Raw genomic sequence first — 25,562 nt, forward strand, 5'->3', positions numbered from 1 at the left:
ATTCTAAGACAGCCTATAATTGAATTTCCCAAAATTTTAGAGTATTCTGAAGAGACACTTTAGCAAGTCATCGCCACAATGCCAACAAAAGGTTGGCACTGGGCGTGCAAAACCACACCAGCTTGTACAATTTCGAGAGCGCCCAGTCCCTACCTACCTGTCAGTGGGCTGCTTTATCTTAGTATTCCTGTCAGGAGACATGTGTCCATGCCATAATCTCCTCAGCAAGATGTGTCAGGATCTTTATCTCAGTGCCAGAGCAATTCAAAAAGCCTCTTTTTTGTTGGCCCGTCATGTGCAAGAGAGAGAATACTGCGTGTGACGTTCACAATTCACCTCTATTGTCAAAACAAATGCTGCATTTGTATGGATGGATTTGATGGAGAGTCCTCTGAGGCTTTGCTGTGACACAGCAAAAAAAAATAAAAAGATTGAGTGAGTGATGGCATTCAAGGTAGGAGCCACTCTAACACTCTCTGCTTTCCATGTCATGTCTGTGATGCTTAGCTCAAAGCTCAGATTACATAAGTATTTTATAAGATAAAACAAAGGCCAAACATGTGAAAGAAACAACATAACCTGCACAAACACATTTAGGGAGTTTGCAAATTATTGATGAATAGAAGGCTGAAAAGAGGCTCATTGCATCACAGCAAGCAGAAGGTGTGCAGAGGCAACATGTTTAGGTGCAGCTTTTTTGCAAGTGAATACTCATTTTTTCAGTAAATGCTGTATGATCAAGGGATTCACCTTTTTATACCCCTTTCGTTTAACTCTTGACCCATGATGGTGGAGGTTGAGTTTTAAAGGGATGAGCCATTAAGAGTGTTATCAGCAAAGTAGACAACAATGTTATGGACTGCCAAGCAATATCCATGGGATATCCATAGTCCGTCTGTCCATATCCATTCAATCAGTGGAGCCCCTAAGAGAGGGCCATGGGGGGACATGGCCACCCTGACACAATTGCTGCCCCCACCAAATGGTCCCGACTCACAAAAAAGGAAAACAACGAATCTCCTAACACAAGTATATACATACAGACTACAGACGATACAGAGCACAAGTCTAAATTAAAGGCCTTTGCATGCTGAATCCATTTTTTCCATCCAAAATTGTCGCATATCTAAACATAAATAAAACCTCACGTTGTGTCAATTATGTTCGCACGCTGAGTCAGAAACTTTTGTCCGCCATTAAAATTTTCAGTACAGGTTTGATTTTGCATTTTTTGCATCCGTCAGAAGCCTTTAGAGAAGTTTGACCAGGAAATCAGTGAAGAAAATGTGGCGCCAGTACATAGCCGTGACAAGACAAAGGAATGGGGCGCACAGAATTCCTTCATAGCTCAGATAGCTCATGTTGAACAGGTCAGATAGTAGCATTTAGGTGGATGATGATGAAGAGGAGGAGGATGTGGACCGCACACAGATTGTAGAGGATAGCTCCGCCCCTTCATGCAGCTTCGGTGCCAAATGAAAGACAGGGAGGGAGTGATGACAGCCTGATAGGTAAATATTCTGGTGCCAATAATCATCAAAAAAATACCTGATTTCCCAGTCTGGTTATGCTGAAGATATCTGCTTTTGATGCAAAGCAGGTAATCATTCAATAACCGGAGTTACACTGGCTTGAATATTTGTCATAATGCTGTGTTCTTATCTGAAGCTGAAAGGCCTGAAAAAAAGCAGATCACTGGCCTTTCTCTGTCTGATAGTAATATGAGAAGCCTTCTTATTCTCTGAGCGCGTCAAGGTGAGCTCGCCTTTGAGAATACTGTCCTTCCGAAGTCTCGGGGTGTACAGAGTGTTTTATTTTGTACAAATTATTAAACCCTTACACAAATATGTGACTTGGGGCTTTATACACAAAATGACTTAAGGTCTTAATCCATTGAATCGGCGGCCGTCTTTTGGTCAGTGTTCTTGTAAAAAGGCAGGGAATGGTTGGAGAAGTGAACTTAAAACCAAGGTAAGTTTTAAGAAGAAGAAACATACCACAGTCTAACTCTTACAAAGAAATAGAAGTAGCAATGATGTAAATTGCTCAGCTCAGTGCACTCAGGGATTTTGCTGCTACAGCTTTACTTGGTCTGGTGTGATCAGTGAACATATCCTCATAGAACGGTTCGTACAATGTTCTACGAAAACGCACACACAACTGTATGTATGACATACTATGAATTAGCACCCCACGAATTAGGTAGCGTACTTAACATAAGTTATGGAGGTTAGGTTTAGGCAAGTAAAGTTCATGTGGTTAGGTTTATGAAAAGAAACATGGTGAGGACGTACGTCAAAATGACTCAATGCTTACAACAGTCTCTTGGGGAAGTCCCATTTTTTATGACCCATCCATCGCCCCAACCTGCCCTCTTATCGGACCGCTTCCTTTTTTAGTCTTTACTCCCGTCAGCGCATTGGTCACACAACCTTAGCCCTCCCAAATAGGTGGGTAATACACACATTACCAGTTCATGATTACGTAGAATATGTATAAATTTTGGTGCAGTAGTTTTTGTTGGGGCAGCGTCAGCAGCGATGCAGGCGCTTAACCGGTCCGTTGTGGTGAAGAGGGAGCTTAGCCAGAAAGCGAAGCTCTTGATTTACTGGTCGATCTGCGTTCCAACCCTCACCTATGGTCACGAGCTCTGGGTAGTGACCGAAAGAATGAGATCGCGAGTACAAGCGGCCGAAATGAGTTTCCTCCGCAGGGTGGCTGGGCTCAGCCTTAGAGATAGGGTGAGGAGCTCAGACATCCGGGAGGGAGCCGGAGTAGAGCCGCTGCTTCTCCACATCGAGAGGAGCCAGTTGAGGTGGTTCGGGCATCTGGTAAGGATGCCTTCCGGACGCCTCCCTTGGGAGGAGTTTCGGGCGTGTCCGACTGGGAGGAGACCTCGAGGCCACCCCAGAACACGCTGGAGGGATTACATCACCTGGCTGGCCTGGGATTGCCTCAGGGTTCCCGCGGAAGTACGAGTACAAGTAGTTTTTGTTGTGCTAACTTTAGTAGTTACATTTAGTGTAATCACGTAGCTGTCACTTGTGGCCAAAATGTGCAGAGTACTTTAAAGGATACCAGCCATCATATTGCAACCCTTTGTAATCATTCATCAAAATGACAGAATCAACTCCAGGTCCATGTCCCTCCATTTTCTGTTGTCTTCTTATTTCCTGTTTGCCTTTCAGCTACAAGCTACAAGACATCAGCTTAAAAACAGCTCATGCAGTGTGGCTATCAGTGCCGGTGAATGCCTTAATCGAACTGCTACCTTACTCTGGGCATTCTCACTAATCACGCTGTTTGTATGCATGTGAAGGTGGTGCAAGTGTGCGGTCAGGGTGTTTGCTCAGGCTGTGTGCTGCTATCACTGGCCCGCTCCCAAACACTGTCAGCTCATTACAGCGGAGCCTATTTTTAGACCAGTGTGATTGAAATAGGGTCCTGAGGGGGCCGGGAGCAGAGCGAGAGGATTGAACGGAGGAGGAGCTCGGGGTCGGCCCCTGGTCTGGAAGGGGAATCGGGGCGCACAGCCTCTGTTTGCTGGTGTCACTGAGACAATCGCTGTTTCTCAAGAGGATCATGTTGAGGCCATTAGTGCCACACAGGCAGCCGCAGAATCACACAGCTGCATGTAACACAGCAGTCGACTGCTTTTTTTCATTGTATGCTCTGATCACTATTAATATATGTCAGAATATATACATGTACGACACTGGTTGTGTTTATTGTTATGAAGCAATATGTCACCCACTGAAATATTTTTGGTCTTTCATGTGTTTTTAATAGTTTTTGGACAACAATAGAGCTCTGTTGCAATTTCAGGCTTTGACAACACAGACAATATTGTCAGAAGGATAAAGTCATTGTTGGTTTTCTCCTTTCATGGGCTTTGTTGATGATAATTAAAAGATAAAACAACACCAGCCTTATCCTTTAACAAACAGAAGGAAAACAGCAACTGAAGCAAACATTGTTATAGAGGAAACACAGACTTCTCTAACCAGTGTCGCTGCTCGAGGAATCTGAGAGATTTCACTCAATCAATTCAAATGAGATTCATATCAACGTGCTGTTCCTTTCATTGTGTTGCCAGCACAGCATGCGACTGTCTCTTGCCTGCATTGTAGGGCTGCTGCTCTTCCTCCACGTCGTGAGCAGACTGGCTCCACTGGGATGACAAATAGTGGGGAAAATGGTATTCAGAGAGGATATCAGGATTTTAATTTGCAGCCTTTGCATCAAGCACGCTTTATGAAATACTCCATCATGAGGGCAATCTCCCTCTTTTGAAAATAAGCATGCTAATGATGTTAGGCTCCGTGTCCTCACCATATCAGATGACTTACTGTCAGCTGTGACGTAGAATACATTTTGTTAATAACCTGTACCACCTCTACCACATAATAAGCTACTGCACAATAAGCTAGGAATAACAATAACAAGACTTCAAGTCTACAGCTGTGTTTGTGGTTCTGTGAAGTTGTGCTCAGTCACACTGGTGCTTTGAGCTAAATGCTTACTTTAACATGCTGTATGTTCAGCAAGTATGTGTTTACCGTCCTAGTTTAGAGTGTTAGCCTACTAACATTTGTTAATTAGCACAGGCGCAAGAATGCAAACTGCACTTAAGACTGATGGGAAGTCATTGTTTGTTTGTTTGCTTGTTTATGCAGCATTTTTATGCCTTTATTGCATAACCAATTAGAGAAATGACAGGAAGTGATGGGAGAGAGATGAGGAGTGACATGCAACAAAGTCTCCCAGCCAGATGTGAACTGGGATGTTGAGGTTCACCCCTGTACACGTTGAAAAGTCAGGGGATCAGTTAGAACAATTAATCCTGAGGGGAACATGACTGTCTTAGAAAATTTCACTGCACTCCATCTAATAGCTGTCGTGACATTTCACTCAATACTGGAAATGTGGTGACACTAGATGAAAAGCCAGGGGATCACCAAAGTTGATTGGATTCATCCTCTGGTAACCATGAATGTTTCATGCCAGTCCATCCAGTAGATGTTAACATATTTGGTAGGATACGTGAAAACTCGGCGCACTGGTGACACTAGGTAACAAACAGACAAATCTGGGAATCATCAGAGTCATTAGGGTTCATCCTCTGGGCACCATCAATCTATCCAACAGTTGTGGAAACATTTCACAAAAACCCGAAATGTCAACCTCATGGTGGCTTTACAGGAAAATTCAGGGGGATCCTCAAAGTCAGAAGGTTTTGTCCTCTGGGGAACATAAATGTCTGAACAAAAGTTCCAATAATCCAGGACAGTGGTGGTAGATGTGGCGATACCAGCCGACAGCAACATCAGAAAGAAGCAACACGAAAAGGTTGAAATCAAAGGTTGAAAGAACAACTAGAACAGATGTGGAAGGTCAAAGTTGACGTGGTCCCTGTGATAGTAAGAGCAGTGAGAGAGTGGCTCCAGCAGATTGCAGGAACAACCTCTGAAGCCTCAGTCCAGAAGTGTGCAGTCCTAGGAACAGCTAAGATACTGTGCAGAACCCTCAAACTCCCAGGACTCTGGTAGAGGACCTGAGCTTGAGGATGATACAGAGATACCCCCCTGAGAGGGTGAGAGGTTCAAGTTAGGGCTGGGTGGTATGGCCTAAAATCAATATCACAGTATTATTTTGGGGGGATGCGGTGACGGTATGATATCGCGGTATCGTCTTCTCTCTTTTTTTTTTTACACCTTAAATAAAACAATTTAAAAAGCCATACAAGTCTAGGATGGAAACTATTTATTGTTATTGTTTACGGTTGCTTATCCATCTATTACTGTGTATAAAACATTATAGAGTATGTCTAAACTTAGAGGGAGGGCCAGCGGGTTTGGGGCAGTCGACCAGGCCACCTCCATCATGTAGCGAGCGCCGGGCCCTGTTCTGCCACCGAAGCCGGAGTAGTGCGGTATGACGGTAACCACAAAAGCAGTACCACTCATGTTTACTGCAGTAAGTTACCGTCACCACGAATACCACCCAGCCCTAGTTCAAGTTCATAAAAGCTGACAAAATTCAATAAACTGCACCCACAAACAAGGAGTTCCAGCGGCCCCGCAGTCTATGGTTGGCCAAGGTTTGGACGATACTATTTCTTGAGAGCCTGCACATATATCGATATATAAGATTACGTATCAAAGCAGGGCACGTAGGCACACCAACATTTACAAACATTTGGCTGGCACTGCACAATCACGGAAGAAGTAGTTTCATGCCATCACTATAGGCCACATCAAGTCTTTGCATATTGCTCTTCCTATAGGAGCGTCGCAAGTGGGCAGTATACAGCGGAATGCAAAATGCTCATACTAAATTTGGGATACAGTACAATACACGCATACAACTTGTGACACTGTCTGTGGATGTCTTCATCATCAGATAAATCATTGACGTTACAATGACCAAGATATATAATTTCATTACACACGTTAAGAGCAATACCAGATAAAAAGAATTCAGGAAATACTAATGTTCTGTCTTCTTTACTTCTGACAATCATTGTGTTGCTATTATTGGTGTTATATTTGATGTCAAAGTCTGCACCATAGTTAGAACAAATCTTCAGCAGCTGTTGTGAGCCAGCACTATATGGGCAGAACATAACTAGATCATCTGCATACATAAGATTATTTATTAACATATTGCCACCTGTGTTACGTGCATTCAGCTGCTGCAACAAGTCATCCTTGTTTACATTAAAAACAAAAGGAGACAGAATGCTGCCCTGTCTAAATTGTATTCCCTTCAGTAGTTTTTTTCAATACTGTATTAAAATATAGAGCCCAGTGGAGGACATTAACCATTCATGGAGCTGCTGGCATGCCTAAAAAGAAAAGCATAAAAGTATACTAGGTCGAGGAAAAATAATAATATGTACATGACATGAGAATATAGTAAGGATGTGAAATAAAGCCCACGCAGTTCAAGATAAGTGGAAATTTAGAATTAAGATGCTCAGTCTACAATGATAATAATCCTGTCTGATGTTTTCATCTCTCTTTGCTCAGTGTGCTGTGCTTCTGTCATTAGGTTGTAATAGGCCAGACGTCTAGCCAGCAGGCTCTGAATCATTCCACTTGGCGCTCTGCGCCCCCACAAGAGGGGATAAAGAGTAAGAAATAATCAAAGAATCAGTGAAATTCGTTCTGGAAAGGCACAGCCAGTAGCTCCATCAGCAATATGTGGAGAGATGATATAGGCTGCATAGGAAGAAAAGCGGGACCTTGGATGCTCCCTTCACCCCGCTTTAGCCCAATGCCTGAGTCAGCTACTGCTCTCTCACCATAAACTGCCACTTTTAATTTCCCCATCCTTCGCCGACTTGGCTGCTTGTCCTGTACCCTCCCCTCCCACCCTCTTCTCTACAGAATACCTCCGAGTACCTCTGAGTAATTCTCTGTATCCACTTTCCCCTCAGTCTCTCTGTGGAACACCGCCAGCGTATCCCACCTCCTGCACCCACCTGCCGCCCTCTCCTCCTATACTGTTTTAGGACGAGACATGTTGATTCTGAATCATCTGTTCTGAGCCATCAATCATACCCTCCCCACCCCGCAGGCTTTCTCACCATTACACTTCCATTTCATTAAACAGCACAATGGCAAAGTGCATTTATCATCTCGCCGTAATGACTTCTGATGCATCGATTTTAAAAACGCACCAGTTTTACTGATGGAGTGGCAGAAAGCAACATGCTTGTGGTGACCTCTGACCCCAATCACACTCAGTCTTCCATACAGATATTCCTCTGACATCACAGGTTTTTTTTCCTTCTTTTTTGACCGAATCAGCCTTTCATTGTAGTGCTCCGTCAAACTTGATCTACATTTATAACCTTCCCTCGTCCTTTTTGCAGACTTTGGAAGCAGTGCTGAACTTCAAGTACTCGGGGGGAGCAGGCAAAGTGGAGGGCTACTACAGGGAGCTGTCTTTGGGTGTCCATGTTGATGTGGAGCCATCTGTGTTCTTCACCAGAGTCAACACCCTCCCTGCAACCAGGTAACACAAAATTAACAACCCAATCACTAGTAGAAATGTTGGCATTGTACATCTCTGCAAACCACAGATATGTTACATTTGCATGTTACTGTGAAGCGGATATGTGCAAACTTTACGGTTCAACAACACTGTGGATAACGTGGTTAGGTTGAGGCACAAAAAACATTTGGACATGGTTAGGAAAAGATGTTTTGGCTTAAAATACCCAGTTTTTGGAGCACAGTCCCCGCTGAAAAGGCAGCGTGTCTCTGTTAAAAAAACAAAAAAACCCAAAAAACATCTTTTCACGGCACTATCCCTGCTGGAAAAGGAGCCACTTAAAGTATGTTTGTATGTACGATGAAAGTTACAGGTCGTTGTAATAATTCCTGGTTCCCACACTGGCCACCTTTATACACTGACTGCACTGAAGGAAATGCGGTACAAGATCCACAGTTCTTGTTGCATGTAAAAGTGCATTACCAACATGAGGCTTCAGCTGTCTGGGTAAGCAGAATCAAGTGGGTATCTTCACCCTGGAAGTCATAGTAGATAGGTTTATTGCTGGTGTTTTTCTGGGAAATACCCACATCATTTGGCAGAGTCCTTCTGACGTATCGCTTCACAGCCAGTAAGGACAGGTGGACTGATTACAGCAACCTGAAAGTCCTTCAATATACAGGCATGTGAGAGTTGTATAAGGAGCGAGTTGAAAAATCCAAACCCTCTCTTCATGGAAAGTAATCACTTATAAGATTTGATTAAAATATGATAGAAGTATGTATAAATGCACCAAATCTTCCTGTGTATTCTGTAGCTAAAAAAATGCAGCAAATAATTTGCTCCATACATCAGTCACTTCAGGATTTTAGAGGCTTTTTAAAAAACTTTTCAATGTGTTAGGTGGGTTTTTTGCAATGAAACTGTGGTAGCAAGTTAAGAGCTCAAAAAAAGTTACTTCTTGTTTTTTGGTGTGATTCATTAAAAATTGAGAACAGCCTGTTCCAGTGAGAATTAAACCATCACCCTCTGTCATGGTGACTTTTCCTGTCGGTTGTCCATGTGTTTCGTCCATTCTACAAGTGTGTTTTTCAGATATTTTTGGTCAGTTAATGACTTTATTTTCTGTTTTTAATGACACCGATACAGAACAGTTTACACCTGCTTTTGTGCCGAACATTAGGGACATGCCTTGCACAGTCAAGCAGAATTTCTTGTTGGTAAATGTGAGATGTTCACGTCGCATGTTTGCATTTTCACAACCAAAGACAGGAAGTGAGTTTACTGATGATGTGTGGCAGACTGCTAGAATTGATAAAACTTGCTGGAAACTATGATTGGTCAAATTGTGGTGATTGGATAAAATTGCAAGATTACACAGAATTTACAGTGATTGGGTGAATTTGCATTAATTGTTGTGATCGTAACATCACAGTATCCCAGAGGTGCTGGCATATCCGCTGTTGCAGTTTGTCTTTGTTGGACAATTCTGCCACATATTAAAACTTTGTTTCCAGCCTTTCAGCCATCAAAGGATCTGCAATCCTGAAGTTTTTCAAACTTACCACCCATGGGCTCTGTCAGAAATGTGTTGATGTCACTTCCCTTAAACCTAATTTGATTCATTTTTGCCACTTGAAGACAGTGCAACAAACTTTAAACACAATACTGAGTTATTAGCAACTTCTAAAGTTGATATCTGGGACATGTTGACAAACAGCAGACACAGAGTTGCGCTAATTTACTGCACTGTCACAGGAACTACTCCCATCATCCTGGTGACTTGAAACTACCATAACACAAACTGAGTAATGAACTGAAACAATTGTTGCAAGGTTTGTTCTTTGGGAACCATATTCAGTCAATAAGTCAGTGAAATGGTGCTAATTCATATTTAATGATCCTTGCTCACCAGGGACACTGTAGGTGAACCACTGCTCAGTTTTAGTTGAGTTACTTCACATCAAAATGGGTCGTCAAAGCAGCTTTTGTCAAACGGTCACAGCACTTGCTTACGTTCTGATCAGTGGTTGTCCCTCTGTGTCTTTAATCCGATGAGCCTTTAACCCTGCCTGTCATGTTTTTTTTGTGTGTCTGGGCCTTATATTATTAATCTAAACCCAGCCGTTGTTAGATAAGACAGCAATACCACTCAACCTTCAGTGAAGTGCCAGAACAGTTAAGTAAAATCTACCTCAAAGCTGCTTTTGTCCCAATAATTGGTGATAAATCTCAATTCTAAAGACTCGTTTTATCTCACATACGATACAATGTGCCTTTTTTTTTCTCTCGTAATTCGGTGAGTATGACTCGGTGAATAGATATCGACCTTCTCTTTAAACCACTGCAGGAACACTCACTAAGGCATTGTTGCTATCAAAACCAGAGGACTTAGAAATTGTATTTTTCAGCAACAGGCCAGAGAGTGGCAGACTTGAATGGATATTGAATGGATATTCAGTCTTTTCTCTCGCTCTGACACGCTCTCTATCTCATGGACATACATAACTCTGGATGCCATCACACATCCTCACTCACACACATTCACCATGTCTCACTTCACTCCACTCTTCAGCTCCCCAACTCTCATGAAAAAACTCCAAGCGAGGGAGACGGATCGTAGCCGAGTAATGGCCACTTGAGGTGAATCATTAGCTGTAATAATATCTGCGGTTTAAGCCATTCATCTTGTCTCAGCGCTGATATGCACGCATACATAGAGATGCTGCACTGGCTGATATACCATCAAACCTGTCATCGCAACCTCACTTCGGCGGCAGCCTTAGCACTCTCTGCCCCATCACACCGACTCTCAAGCAAAACATTTGAAATGTGCTGAAACTGAAGGCCTTGGAAAGGTGTCTTAAGTTAAATAAAGCTTTTTTGTATAGCTCAATATCACATTTGGTGAATTTTTTACAGGCCGATATCTTCTGTGCTCAGGATAACCTGTCTAAAAACAAGCCACTAAAAACCTCAGTACTTCAGCAAAATTGGAAAAGTCCAGAGTATTTCCTTGACTGATTTGAGAATATAAAGATAGAAGGTATAAATAAAACTAAAGGGACTGTTCAAAGATATGCTATACACAGCCCCGAAAACAGGCTCATAATATGTCCAGTATAACAAACTTAAATTTAAGACTCCATTGTCCTTAAATACTTCAAGCACCCACAACTATCCATTGTTCTGTTATGTCCCAGAGATGTTAAAATACTTCAACATTGATATTACATTTTAGCTTGAATTCACGAACCTAAATGTGTTCAGATAACTTAAACATTATTATTTCTTTTTTTTTTTAAAGATATGTTTTTGGGCATTTTGCCTTTAATGGATAGGACAGCCAAGTGTGAAAGGGGGAGAGAGAGAGAGAGGGGATGACATGCAGCAAAGGGCCACAGGCTGGACTCGAACCTGGGCCGCTGCGGCAACAGCCTTGTACATGGGGTGCCTGCTCTACCACTAAGCCACCGACGCCCCAAACGTTATTATTTCTTAAAGCAGCTGTACGGAACTTTTCGTTTTCGTTGATTATAGCGCCCCTTTGGTTGAAGCGGTATGACACCCACAACCTGGTGTCGTAAAATCTCGACTGCAACTGGCAATTACTGCATGCATTTGTTTTGGAGAGCGAGATGATTAACTAACGTCAGGTCAGTCCAAGTGATTAGAGGAAACAGCAAAATGACTCAGTAAATTCTCCTGTCGTGTTTCTGTTTTGATCTAATCCTAACACAGCAAAGCTGTTACCTGCAGCCTTCGCTTGCAAAGCTAACGCTACTAACGTCAGGTCAGTCCAAGTAATTAGTGGAAACATGCTAACATGCTAACGTTACACACAAATTAGTAGTAAAGTAAGACCTGTTCATAAATGTTCTGGTGTAGCTCTGAATTTCTTAAAAACTGAGGACAACTGCCTGCTGTATACTTGTGTTCATGGTCACAGTCACAGATCATTTTGTGGCGTTTGTTGTAACGTTACTAGACAAAAGCAGTTCACATCAGCTAACGTTACATTTAGCTTGCATATAACTTCCATGTCGTCATATATTGAAGTGAAACAACGTCTAACAAGTTGCGGTATATTCTCTAAATAAAAACAAAAATTACATACCTGTCGATTAGGAAAAGGGTCAACTCAGGATCAGTTTTAAAACCTTTCAAATCTCTCAGCTCTCTCCACTTGGTGAATGCCCGACCGAGGTTTACACACGTTTGGGCTCAAGCCCTATCACTGTCCCGTTTAGCCTTCTTCTGTTCTTTTTCTTTTAGATGGTGTTCCTTCTGTATCCGCCATGACATCAAAAGTACAACCAAGTCCTTATAGATACATCTGGTAAAACTGTTACGTGTTCAGCAATGCCCGTTGCGTACCGCTTACTTGGAGAACACTCTCTGTAAACACGGCTCCTTCTTCTTCTGTGGTTTAGTGACTGTGGGCCGCTGTGGGCGAGTAGAATCACTTCCGCCTCAGGTGCCGCACACTGGTTTGCTGACTTCCGCTGTCCGTCCGACCCACGCGAGGCTACGCTAAATAGCCATATAGAGAAAGGCGTGTTTGTCGCTGTTGGGTTCAAATAAATATGCGGATCTTCAAGGGGGGGTGATACGAACTAGGGACAGTTTTATGAATGGTAAAAAGTTCTGCACAGCTGCTTTAATCAAGTCTCTTAACCTCTGAATACATCATTAAGGACAGACTTAAGTAGGATTTATAGTTGTGCAGCAGACCCTACACCGTAGCCTATGCTGTTGTGAGCATTTACACTTGTGCGGTGGTGTGTCTGTGTCACTCTGCAGTTACACCTCCATAACACTAGTTGGCGACAGAGGTTTCTGTGATGTGCTGTAAAGTTTAGTTGATTCAAAACACACATTAAACATGGCTTAATAGAAACAGTTTCAAACACAAGTACACAAATTGGCTTCACTATAAATCGCAGTATTCACAGACAAACACTTGTCTTTATCTGGACACATTTTCCCCACAAATACAACATGCTAACATTATTAGCACAAGCCTATGGCAGTTTACATTGTATGAATTAGCCTAGCAGCTAGCGAATTTTTCCTCTTCTCATATCAAGCCAGGGCTAACAGCAACATTTAACCAAGGTAACATTACAATACTTGGCTCCATTACAACTCACAATGTTCACCGACAAAACAACTATACTACAACTATACTATACACGTTTTCCAAACAAATATAACATGCTAACCTTACTAGCACAAGCCTATGGCATTTCACATTGTATAAATTAGCCTAGCAACGAGCAGAGATTTCCTCTGCTCATATGAAGCCAGGATAAATCACACACAAGACTTCAAATAGTATTTCTGTGGGGACTGTCTTCACAATTTATTGTTACTTATCTGTAAAATTAAAGATAAGTGCTGAGGGAAATTATTCCAGCTTACAAAAATAGACAGGAAGTCTGCGTATAAATTCTGCCTCAGTGTAACCTATGAATTCTTGTCCAACCACGTGAGCTAGTTTACGCTACATCACTATGTGGCACCTGAACATAACGGCGAGGCAAGCTATTTAGCTAACAGTTAGGTACTATTGAAACATATTGGCTGATTAGTTGTATTATTATTTCAAATGTACGGACACTCTTGTGAGCCACAATGGATTGTTTTGTTACTTTTCGGGCAATTGACTCTCAAACACCGTCTACCTCAGGACTTGTTTTGTTTCTTAAACAAAACTAAGTGTTATTAGAAAGGTCTTTTAGAAAGATGTTTATATTCCTTAAAGTAAAGTTATCCAGATGTTTGGTTTTGGATTGAAACTCAGTTATTGCATCAGCACAACTTTGGTATCAAGAATTTTCATTGATACCAAACCTTGATCTTGCCTGCAGTGATAGTTGTACAAATATTGGTCAAAATTAAAAAAATAAATCCCATAAACTCAGACAGTTCTCACATTATGTCTCCAAGGCTTAGATATGAGATGTTAAGATGACTTTAGTACTCAAACTACCGTTAGAAACTTCTTAGAATATAATCACCATCCAGTTTTCAATATCTCAGGCTTTGTATACACATTCATATATTATTTGGTAGAATTTTTTCTCTGGAGGGATTGACATTGAAGTCCTGTAACACACTTTACTTGTTGAGATAAGTACTATTGAATTTCTTCTTGGCTGCAAGTTAAAAGAGAATTTGGAAGTGGTTGTATGAAATGGCTCAATAATACAGCAACTTATCTTTTCGATCTGTTTTTGTGTTCCTCTGTCTCTGGTTCCCTCCTTACCTTACAATCATCCACCTCTCTGTCTCTCACGCTATAAATAAACATACATTAACCTTTGACAGACACTTTTCTTGTTAGCAGTGTGTGGTTTAGCTGTGGTGTCCTTATGTCCTAAAATGTGCAGTAGTACAGTGGCTGCTTACAGAAATTCTCATTCACTTCCTCATTCATTCTTTTTCTTTTCCTTGTCTCCTTATTTTTACCCCACACTGCATACATTTTCTGTATCTGCCTTTCCCTCCTGCATTACATTGACAATACATTATGTGGAGAGCATATGCGACTTGTTTGGGACTCGAAACTCAAAGTTTAGGGCTTAGGATTTGACTTGAGACTTAGTAGTCTTAACTTTGGACTTGAGGGCAAAGAGTTGAGACTTACTTGCAAAACAATGACTTGGTCCCATCTCTAAGCCCCTTTCTGCAGCACCATTTTCACTTTCACGTTGTTCAAGTTTTCCTCTGTTACACTTGAATTTTCTATTTTAAATGTATGTAGACAATACTCTGAATAAAGTATTGTTATGGGCAAAGCAGTTTCATAACCCAGACAAGTCAGAATTATTGAAAGACATATCTAACTTTTACATACCTCCATCTGTATCAAATGAAGTTGTGGATGGTACCAATGAAACCATTCCAAAACCTTCCCATGTTTGGTCCCCCCTCTGTTGGGGTACCTAGCACACAGATCTGGTACTAAAAGGTGGAGCTATGAACATTGCAGTCTGATTGGTCAGTAGAGGACGGTCACTCTGCTCAGGGCTGAGTTGTGTCTGGTTTTGAGGCTCATGTAACCACTGTTCATACTGTGGAGAGTTTTATTCGTAAACTGTAACTATAAAATGAAAGGATGTTTTGCTGCCTCTCACAGCAGCTGGAGTCTGAGAAAAAATAACTTCATTCACTGGGCTGACTGCCGGCGACTTTTAAGGTGGAACGTTAACTTGTAATGTTACTCAGTGCATGAGTTGATGACGTGAATCCATCAGCACATCTTAAATATTCCACATGACAACTTTGATCATTTGTTTAGTTTTTATATGACACACACTTTTAGTAATGAGTGGATCTTCAAGTGTTTATGTATATTAATTTCGACCGGATTATGTGAAGGTCATATATTCTAATCCTCACTGGTTCCTGTTGGCTACGGCAACACTAAACCCCTGAGCTTGCCTGAGAAGGACTAAATGCACAAACCAGCCATTTTTAAATATCCCATGGAGAGAGACTCTCACTGCAGCCTGTTCTATTTTGTTCTGAAAATGTGGGCGTGCAGCCTCGTTCTGTGGACGATAAACCAGGTGCAGACTTCCATCTGTGTCACCGCTGATGAGGAAATACAGCGAGTGCTGGACGGAGCAGTGACGACAACCCCGCCCACATTATGCTAGGGTCTAGGTACCATGTCTGAAGGGTTACTGTTGGTTCCAAAGGTACCATACTGAAAGTGTTTGGTGGAGATGGGGCTAAAGGTAGCCACAAGGGTGTACCACAATCATATCACAGGTTGACCAACCCGTTCCCATTCCCAGTCACTTTGTCACACCCCTCTGCAAACACATTGTAACATGTTGTTAACATTATTAATCGTCTGCGTTAGGTTTGCTATAGACAGTGTAAATAATGGATGTAGCTGCCATGACATCACCCATTAATTTGTGGACTGTTGTTTTAAAGCCTGGAGTTCAGCATTTCAGCTATCGCCATCTTGTTTTTTTTGGAGCTAGAAGTGACCATTTTTGGATGATAGGTTTGAGCTGTGGAGGAGCGAGGGGTGGATCTGACTCATAGACTGTAGCAACACCTCACAGACACCCTGCCCTTAAAAATTTCTAACTTTGGGCCTTAATGAAATGTAAACAGGTGAGTTATAAAAAACAATCCATCCCCCGTACAGTTGAGGAAATCAGCTGTAGAGACCAAAACCTTTTGTTGTACGATGTTTATTTCTGCCGTAAAGTTGGGCATTTGAACATGGGGTCCTAAGGGGATTTACTCTGTTTTGGAGCCAGCCTCAAGTGGCCATTCAGTGAACTGCAGTTTTTGGCATTTCCGCATTGGCTTCATTTTTAGGCCTCGGAGGTTGCTGCTTGGGTTCAAGCAATGAAACTACTTGGAAAGGTTTAGGAAAGAGATTATAGTTTTGGTTAAAATAAGTACTTTTGTTATGACTTTTGGTTTCAAACAGGGCAAGAACTATGGTCTCCTTGGTAAAAGTCATGTTTTGTTTGACCCACTTAGCCTCCTCCTGCACTATGCAGACTATTTATATTACATTTGTTGTTCTCAGCATCAAGTTTTGCCACAGATTTGTTTACATTGGAGTTTGCTGAAGGCCTGGTGGTCCCATAGAGACACCAAGGGTGACTTTGCCACCAATATCACGCACTAAGGGACGTGACAAAGCCTTGTATTTGACGACATGGGATGAGAACAGGCTGAAATCTACTGCGGTTGAAAGTGCTTCTCCTATTGCTGTATTTTGAAGAGAATATAAATATGAGAACACGTGGTTCAGCTGATGTAAATAATGTTGTTGTTTTTTTTATTAAACAGAATGTCCCATGTCTTCAAGGACGCCACTGTCTCCAACACTCCGCTCACAATGCAAAACTGTGCAGAATATCAAAATATAAGCATACGGTGTGATGTTCACAACTGCACAGAATTGTGTATAGTTATATAGCACCTGCCCGGTTATGTAAGATTTAATCAAGGTAACCAGTGGAATAGATGTGCATAATCAGGCTTTGACGATGTGCATCACTCCAATTAGCGACTGTGTATGGAACACATGCCTCACCTGAAGGGGAAGCCTTTATCCATACCAGCTGTTGTGGATGACAGATGCTGGTAAAATCTGATATTAATCTTTATCCTGCCCTCCTGGCATCACAGCCATAATTAGAATAGAACAGTGCAATTAGACGTGTCTGCTGGTTGAGCAGTGTAAGGTGAAGTAGAAACAGTCAATCAAAACACGAATACTGTGTTGACTGGGAGATTTTGGGGAAGTTTGTGTGTTTGTCCCTTCACCAATTAAAGAGACAAAAATAGCAGCTGCTCTGAGTGCTGTGTTGACGTGCTCTGAGCTGGCAGCCGCCATAAAATGTGGTTAATCTTTGTACCAAAATATCAGTGCGCTGCTGGATTGACAGTGACACTTCCTTTACTTTGCTTCTCTTCCAGCCGCAGTGCTCTGCAAGTCACTAACATATCCAACAGGTGCAGGCAAAAAAAAACCTCACTCCAGAAAAAACAGCGTTCTGACTATGTCCCTCTTTTCCTGCTTGTTTCTCTTTCCATCCATGTGTTACTGTACCATTAGTGCTCAGTGAGACAGAAAATGTCACAGCAAAAGTCATTTGTGTGTCCTCACAAAAAAGGTGGAGCTGGAAGCTTGGCGACGTACAGTAGCACCTACTTGCAGCACTGGACAGTAGTGCAGGAATGAGTGCAAAAGCCCAGAAACAAGTGAGCATTTTCACACTTTGGTTGCCTCGTCTTGAAGTCACTGGGTTTCTTGAATGGGTTTTTGGTTAGATGCATGAAGGTCAGTGGTGAACACAAGCTTAGGAGACTTTCACGTTTTGTTCTATGACAAAAATAAGTTAGTAAATACCCTACTCATGAATTTTGAGGCTTTGACGTGTCCTTAAACAGGCTGTTGCTAACAAGTGGCTAAACAAGACTACAGGAGATCATCACGCCGAACACAGCTTTACAACCTCGTCAATGTTGAAGTCATGTGACCGTGGTGTAGTTTGTTTATAGCCGAACATTAGCTTTTACTTCTGGCTATTACAAGTATGCTTCAGTAATCATCGTCATGATATTATCGTGCTGAACAAAACATGCTGGCCTAAGTACCATAAACTTTCGTTCGCCACAGGCTTAAATTCTGCACTAATTCAAAATCCATCTGAGAAATCCTGTTGGGTTAATGTAATCAGGGTGTTGTTGACTTCCAGGTTCGTCTGAAAAAAACAAAACAAAAAACGAATTCCTGTATTTGGCAAGCTTTTTCGACTGGCAACCTAACCGCGAACATGCTAGCCAGCTGGTAAAGTGTTAGCCACACCACCAACTACCAGGCTAGATGGCTTGCTATTGTCTACCTAGCTCGTTCACTAGCTGGACAGTATGTTATGGCACAGTTTATTCAGCATATGTATACCATCAGTGTTTGCATCTGGACTGACTGCAGGCTATGCTGTATTTCGGTTGCTGAGCAATGAACACTCCACCAGCGCAGGGTCATATGTCAAGATGGTTTGCAGTCGGTCAGTGGTGCAAGTTAGCATGTCAGAGGTCACCAGAGCTGAGCTCACTTTCTTCCTACGTTTGCCTCTGCTTTGCTCGTGAGGTCTCTTTTGTTCTTTTATCTCCTTTCTTTTTGCTTTTATACATATTTTTCTTTTTAAGTTTGCCTCCTACCCTTCTCTTCCACTTCTCCTTCTTTTTGTCATATTCCCTTACCTCTCACCATCCCTATCATATCGTCTCTTCCCTCAGATTACCTCCTCACCTGTCTCCTTGAGCTCTGTTTTTACCTCTGTGTCAAGTGCATTGATTCTTGTAATCTGGATGTGAATAGTTCCCCAATATTATTGCACCTGCTGCTGTTCATGGCCGTTTACAGTCACGACTCTAAGGTTACAGCTACATGAATGTGTTCTTGGTCTGAAACATACCTACTGCTACGTTTACGGCCAGCATCTACAATACTCCAGCAATTTGGAACCCCTTACACAGAGACCTTTGAAAATGCTGCTGACCCCATTTTAGTTTGGAAACTCCGGGGTTGTGTTGTAGTCTGGACTTGTGGAGACAGAGACTTTTGAACATCATGGCGTAGCGTCCCAACTGGGTCTTATCAGTCATGTCGTGTCAAGCCAAAACATTATAGCTAGGCCCACAAACGATCTGTGATTTCATCCATCTTGTGTAGGTACTCCTTTCCCAGCACCGTGGCTTCCTCTGGTGGCGGATAATGCTTCCTGTATCACTCTAATATGTCTTTGCAACAACTCTTCATCTGTTCTCCACCACCTTTATTGCCTTATACTATTTTTTTTTTCAATTGATTTATATGTTTTTATCATTCTATTTGATAGGGACGATGCAATTTAACATAGTTCCAATACAGAGTATGAGACTAATGTGGTTTCAGCTCTTGTCTGTATGTGTCACTTTCGGCAACAGTTCCACCTCTTTGTCCGTCCAAACAAAGAAATCTCTGGCCCTACTTTTCTTCTCCATCTTTGTAGTATTTTCTCTAACTAAGCAAAGAACTGCAGAGTAGACAGTCCTCTTCCTGTTTACATCAGCATGCTCACTTTACGTTGATGATCATGTGATATGGGTTTTAAGGCGTGTTGGTATGGACAGATACTATTTCTGAAAATGTGCTAAATGTGTACAGAGATCATTGTCTTGAAATTATCACGTACTAGTGTGGATGTAGCTAGTGTGTCCAAGTTTGTGGTGGCTAGCTGGCTTTGGCTACCCACCAATGACTCAAATAATCATGTCCACAAGAGTGTGTTGACGAGATATTATGATTAAGATAAAGCCACCTGATTTATTGGATCAGTGTGTGGATTCTACTTTGTTTAGTCTGTCTCTACCTTCCAGTTAGCTATTGGTAGCTAGCTAGTTCTCTGCGAAGATCACTGAGGGGATTCATCTGCTTTATCTGCTCTGAAACTGCTAATTCAACTAAATGACACAAATGTCTTGCATCAAATGTAGTTAGAATTATGAATCATCCAAAAGCTTTAAAGAATTCACATTTCTTTTTCAGCCCTGTCACCCAACTTCAGATACACCTTTCCGAACAATATAACAATATAATCCACTGCAACACCACAAACCAAGGCTTAAAAAGGAAACATTTAAAGTTTTGCAGAGACAGTATTTTTTTTGCTTTACACTGTTCTATCTCATTAGCCTCTGTCTTGCCGTTTGTTTTGCTCTCTCACTGTCTGCTTCAGACTTTTCACTATTTCTTTAAATTGTCTCTCCTTTCTCTGTCACGCCGTTTCTCAGATCCTCTGTTCGTCCTTTTTCATCTCAATCTTTGTCTCTGTCTGCCTCCCTCCTATTGTGTCTCGTGACATCTTTCATTACTTCCCTCCATGTGTCTCTCTGCGTCTCCCCTACCCTCCTTTGTTGCTCTCTCTGCCCCAGTATACATTTTTACACCTCCTTTTGGCTGTGGTATCACTTTCCTGCCATATCCAGCCCAGACCTGACTTCCTCCACTCGTGCTTTCTCGCTTACGGCCATATGTACGGCGACAGATCTGTGAAGTGACAGAGAGCTGGGATGTGTGAAATACGCAGTGATCCACAGTTAACTGGAACCTGTTAACCTTGGTGTTGCACTGGAAAAATGCATTGCTCCACTGGGAGAAATGAACTGATCCTCTGATGTGTTTTTATGAAAGTGCATCCTGCGTGTCGTCATATGAGTAATTCAAACAGTTTGCAGCTCCTATATGAAGGAGAGCCTCCGCTGTTCTGCTGCCTTCAGCTAACAGATGTCAGTGCAGACAGTTTTTATTAGAGTTACTTTCCACGCTGAGGATCTCAGTGGGTAGAGCAGGCACCTCATGTACGAAGGCACTGTCCTTGCCACAGCTGCTGCAGGTTCGACTCCAGCTCGTGGCCCTTTGCTGCATGTTATCCCATGTCTCTGTCCCTTTCACGCTTGGTCTGTCCTATCAAATAAAGGAATAAAAAGCCAAATAATAATCTTAAAACACGAATTACTCTCTATGGAAGACATAGGCCTCACAAAAACTGTTGAAGATCTAATGTTGTTTTTGAATCTTTAATTTCTAAATGCACTACAAATATACTTTCATTCACTTTCTACAGTTTCAGGGTGGGAGCAGACATCTCAGACTGATATCTTAAACTGAAGCAGATAAAACAAATCTATCTGCACTGTTAAAGGAGAAAGTACGTTTTAGGTAAACTGGCCTTTTAGTGAATGACTTTATATGATTTTACCTTAATTTATTATTTGACATGCTGCACAGAGGCATAGGCATCACTGAAATAAAGTCCTGGCTGCAGATCAACTTCCTCAAAACTTAACTGTGACAAATCAGAAGTCATCATGGGTCCCAAATCTCTTATCAAATCCATCGATGGCTCCACTGTGTGTTCCTCCCCCATGTCCGTAATTTGGTGTCATCTTTGATCAAACCCTCTCCTTTGACCAACACATCATCAAAACAGCCTTCTTCCATCTCAGAAACATCGTCCACCTCTGTCACTCTCTCTCCTTTTCAGCTGCAGAGACTCTCATCCACCCATTTGTCACTTCCAGACTGGACTACTGCAACAGTCTCCTCATAAACTACAGTATATTTAGAACTCAGCAGTTTGTCTTCTCACACACTCTTGCACCCATGACCACATTACCCCCGTTCTTCATAACCTCCACTGGCTCCCGATCCCCCGGTATATCTTCTTCAAACTCCTCATCATCACTTACAAAGCGCTCCATGACCTGGCTTCCCCCTACCTGTCTGAGCTCCTCCACTGGTACACTCCCTCCCGCATTCTTATGTGGATTTTATACTTCTGTGTTGAATCAATGCCATAGCTACAGCGTAGGCTCTGCGTCGACATGGAGCCTTAGCCTTAATCTGACGTGCACCGCCTCATGAATGTAAGTACACATAGCAGCAACACTGACCTACTGTCTGCTCTTGTAAGCTGAAACCATTTCCCTCAGTGGAAACAAAGGTTTTATTTACTTTAATTTCACAGATAAGAAACAATAAATTATGAAGTCAATAAAGCCTCCACAAAAATAGCATTTTAAGTCGTGTGTGTGATTTATCCTGGCTTCATATGAGCAGAGGAAATCTCCACTCAGTGCCAGGCTAATTTACACAGTGTAAAATGCCATAGGCTTGTGCTAATAATATTAGCATGTTGTATTTGTTTGGAAAGCGTGTTTATTATAAGACAGTTGTTTTGTCAGTGAACCTTGTGAGTTGTACTGTTACCTTTGTTAAATGTTGCTGTTGTTCCTGGTTTTATATGAGAAGAGGAAAAGGCTGCTAGCTGCTAGGCTAATTTATACAATGTAAAATGCCATAGGCGTGTGCTAGTAACGTTAGCATGTTGTATTTGTGGGGAAAATGTGTCCAGATAAAGACAAGTGTTTGTCTGTGAATGCTGCGAGTTATAGTGAAGCTGATTTGTGTACTTGTGTTTGAAAGTGTCTCTATTGAGCCGTGTTTAATGTGTGTTTAATGTGTGTTTTGAATCAACTAAACTTTACAGCACTTCACAGAAACCCTGCTGCCAACTAGTGTTTTGGAGGTGTAACTGCAGAGTGACACAGACACACCACCACACAAGTATAGATGCTCACAACGGCATAGGCTATGGCATACGGTCTGCCGCACAAGTATAAATCTCACTTTAGGTCTGCTGATGCCAACCTCTTGTCCCCCACCCCCAACCACTAGGACCAAACACCCCACCTGGGGGCACAGGGCCTTTTCCACTGCTGCTCCCACCCTCTGAGACTCACTCCCTAAAGACATCAGAGACTCCCCTTCACTCTCTGCCTTCAAGAAAACCCTCAAAACATACCTTTTCCAAACTGCCTGCAACCTCTGAATTCAGCGTAGTTTTGTTGTTTTTTTTGCTGTTGTTGTTCTCTGTAAAGCGTCTTTGAGTATCCTGAAAAGCGCTTTATAAATCCAATGTAGTATTATTATAGTGACAACTCAGCAATTAGTTTTTGGCTACTTTTCAGTTGTTATTAAATGTTTAAACGTGGACATAAAGTCAGCAGTCCCTTATTGGCTCTCGTAGCTAAAAATAGCCCACCATTGGCAGTTCTCTAAATCCAACCAGGGTAATTAAGGCCATCACATTCTGTGTGTAGGGAATATGTCACGTTTTTGTGCCAGAGTGGGGCTGCGAAATCAGCACTTATTGATCCCAGATTGCAGACCTGACTGAAGCGTGGGCCTGGCTCCATTGATCTTTGCGTTTTTGCCTCCTCCCACGGCGTGTGCCATTTTTACCACCCACTTCCTCGCAGCAACAGTATCCCCGGTCCCAGACTAATGCCCAGTAAGTGTCAGAGTCGATTGGCTCTGTGTTGTTGATGTAGGAACAAAGATGATCAGACTGTTGCCCTGGTCTGTTTTGTATTGATGTCTTTTTGTCATCTTGGCGTAGTAATGTGTGGCGCCAGGATTAGAGAGTTACTCTACTGCAACAGTGTCCTTTTTGGATCAATAACAGAAAAAATGCTGACCTCATGGTTCATTTGTTGGTGCGGTAGTGCTCTCAGAAATACACAGTGGCATTCATTAACTTGCTTTTTCTCCCCGTTTGGCACACCACCAGCTGTACCTGAAATGATCTGTAGAAAAGGTCGTCTTCTGTGTTCATCACCGTCTCCTTAGAATTCATTTTCACCTCATAATTTACACACTGTGTTGATGATGAATAATCCCTACTTCACACACTTACAGTCACACGCAGCCACAGTTGCTTCATTAAATGTACATGAGGCAGATGTATTGATATTTCATTGATGGATGACTTGCTTTATACATTATGAGCAAAGAAAACAGGTTCGATATGTGTTCACTTTGAAACACGGGGGATCACTTTGTTCCCTCTCCGTCTCACTCGACTCTTAAGGGGGAATTTAAAAATTCACAGACTGAAATGAAGACAAGTAGTTTGAAACCCTATTGGCAGTTGTGAATTATTTATTTGGCTTAGATCTCGGTGCCCTGCGTAGTAGCTCAGCAGAATACTTATCAAAATGATTCAGTTATGATTCAGTTTCCTCTGGTTCAAAAACATAATCCTCAGCTTTTGTCAACACACATTCTGTTAAAGTTTCAGCTACAGATCCTGAATGGAGTGTCTGTCACTGTTCAGCGTCATTTTTGGGCTCATGCTGTGGTCTGTTAACTCTTATCAAAAGGTGCAAATCCACATCGTCTGGGCCTGTATCCCTGCCTCTTTTCCTTCACTCTATCTTGGGTACTTAGTGCATGAGCAGTGAGCCTGTGTTTCTTAACTGGGTGGTCTGATTGATCACCTCAGCTAAACGGCCCGGCCTATAAATCAGTACCTCGCCCCACTCAGCGCGTTAATCACGTCCGCCAACAAAGACAACGAGACAATTAAAGAAACATGGGTAGGCCTTAAAAAATATGCTCCTTTAATTGCCACAGCAGTTTATTAGGGACTTGGGCAAGATCAACTTAAGCCTCCATTAACCCTGAGATTTAAGAGGCAAGAAGCGAGCAGGGAGGGAGGGGGGCTTAGAGTGACATGAAGGGCAGATGTGGTGATGGGCAGCACTCAGTTTGTACAAGTTTGATTCCACTTATTGTGAAAGATGGCAATCTAAAAATACAGCATTGGCTCGGGTTTGAGACATGAGGTATTTCCTCAGAAATTATTTTTTTTGGGGGGGGATGTATACTCATGAAGAAGACAATTGTACGGAAGCCCTGAGAGGCAAGGTGGGGAAAGAAATGCTGGCGATGTCGGCCAAAACATAAGTTTATCTCCTACGTAGGAGATATTATCTCCTTAGTATGACAAATGCAAATATCACAAATGCAGCATAAACAAACGGTTTACCTTATCAAAAACTTAATAATAAATAATTGTCAAAACTTGACCTCACTTACCATCACTTTATTTAATTTATGAATGTGTCTATGTAGTTATGATATGTAATCAGTATATCCAAAATCTCAAGTATGTTATGTGGAAAATTAATTATTACTTAGTTTAATGGTGCGTAATCTGGGCAGGAAGTAAGGCCCAAGAGGCAAGGAGTTGTATTTAGTCCCATCAATTGGAGTGTCATCACCTATTTCCTTTAAAAGCCACCTGGCACTCTGCTGTTTACATGGCTGTTTCGGCAAATTGGTGAAGCAAGCTGTGCAGTTATGTCTCTGTGGCAAATATTGTGTAACATTTAGGCAGCAAAACATGAAACCATAAGTAGAGGAAACAGAACTAACTGAAATATACATTGAAGTTACTTCAGCTGTTGTGTGTAAATGCGCACAGCATCTCTGTTAATGGGGAGTCACACTGCAGTTAAGCAGCTCTACTGTGGTCTCTGCTATGTTCACATTTTAGAGAATGTTATTAATGTTTTTCTAATTAATGATGTATTATTAAACAACCTGCAACCCATCCGCACGTCTCCTGTGTGTGTAACAAGCAGAGTGTATGCCTGTTGAGAACCCTCCTATGTAGGCG

At 42.0% G+C, this 25,562-nt stretch overlaps 1 protein-coding gene across 2 annotated transcripts in view; it reads left to right on the plus strand.

Annotated features, from left to right (window-relative positions):
- trappc9 (trafficking protein particle complex subunit 9) overlaps positions 1-25,562 on the plus strand; it is a 315,126-nt gene that overhangs the window by 144,481 nt on the left and 145,083 nt on the right. For both annotated transcript variants that reach the window (XM_049602007.1, XM_049602008.1), the window contains one exon: positions 7,880-8,022. In XM_049602007.1, the coding sequence (XP_049457964.1) occupies positions 7,880-8,022 (143 nt within the window). The remainder of the gene's footprint in view (positions 1-7,879; positions 8,023-25,562) is intronic.

The sequence above is a fragment of the Epinephelus fuscoguttatus genome, linkage group LG17, assembly GCF_011397635.1.
Source record: "Epinephelus fuscoguttatus linkage group LG17, E.fuscoguttatus.final_Chr_v1".
Taxonomy (NCBI): Eukaryota; Metazoa; Chordata; class Actinopteri; order Perciformes; family Serranidae; genus Epinephelus; species Epinephelus fuscoguttatus.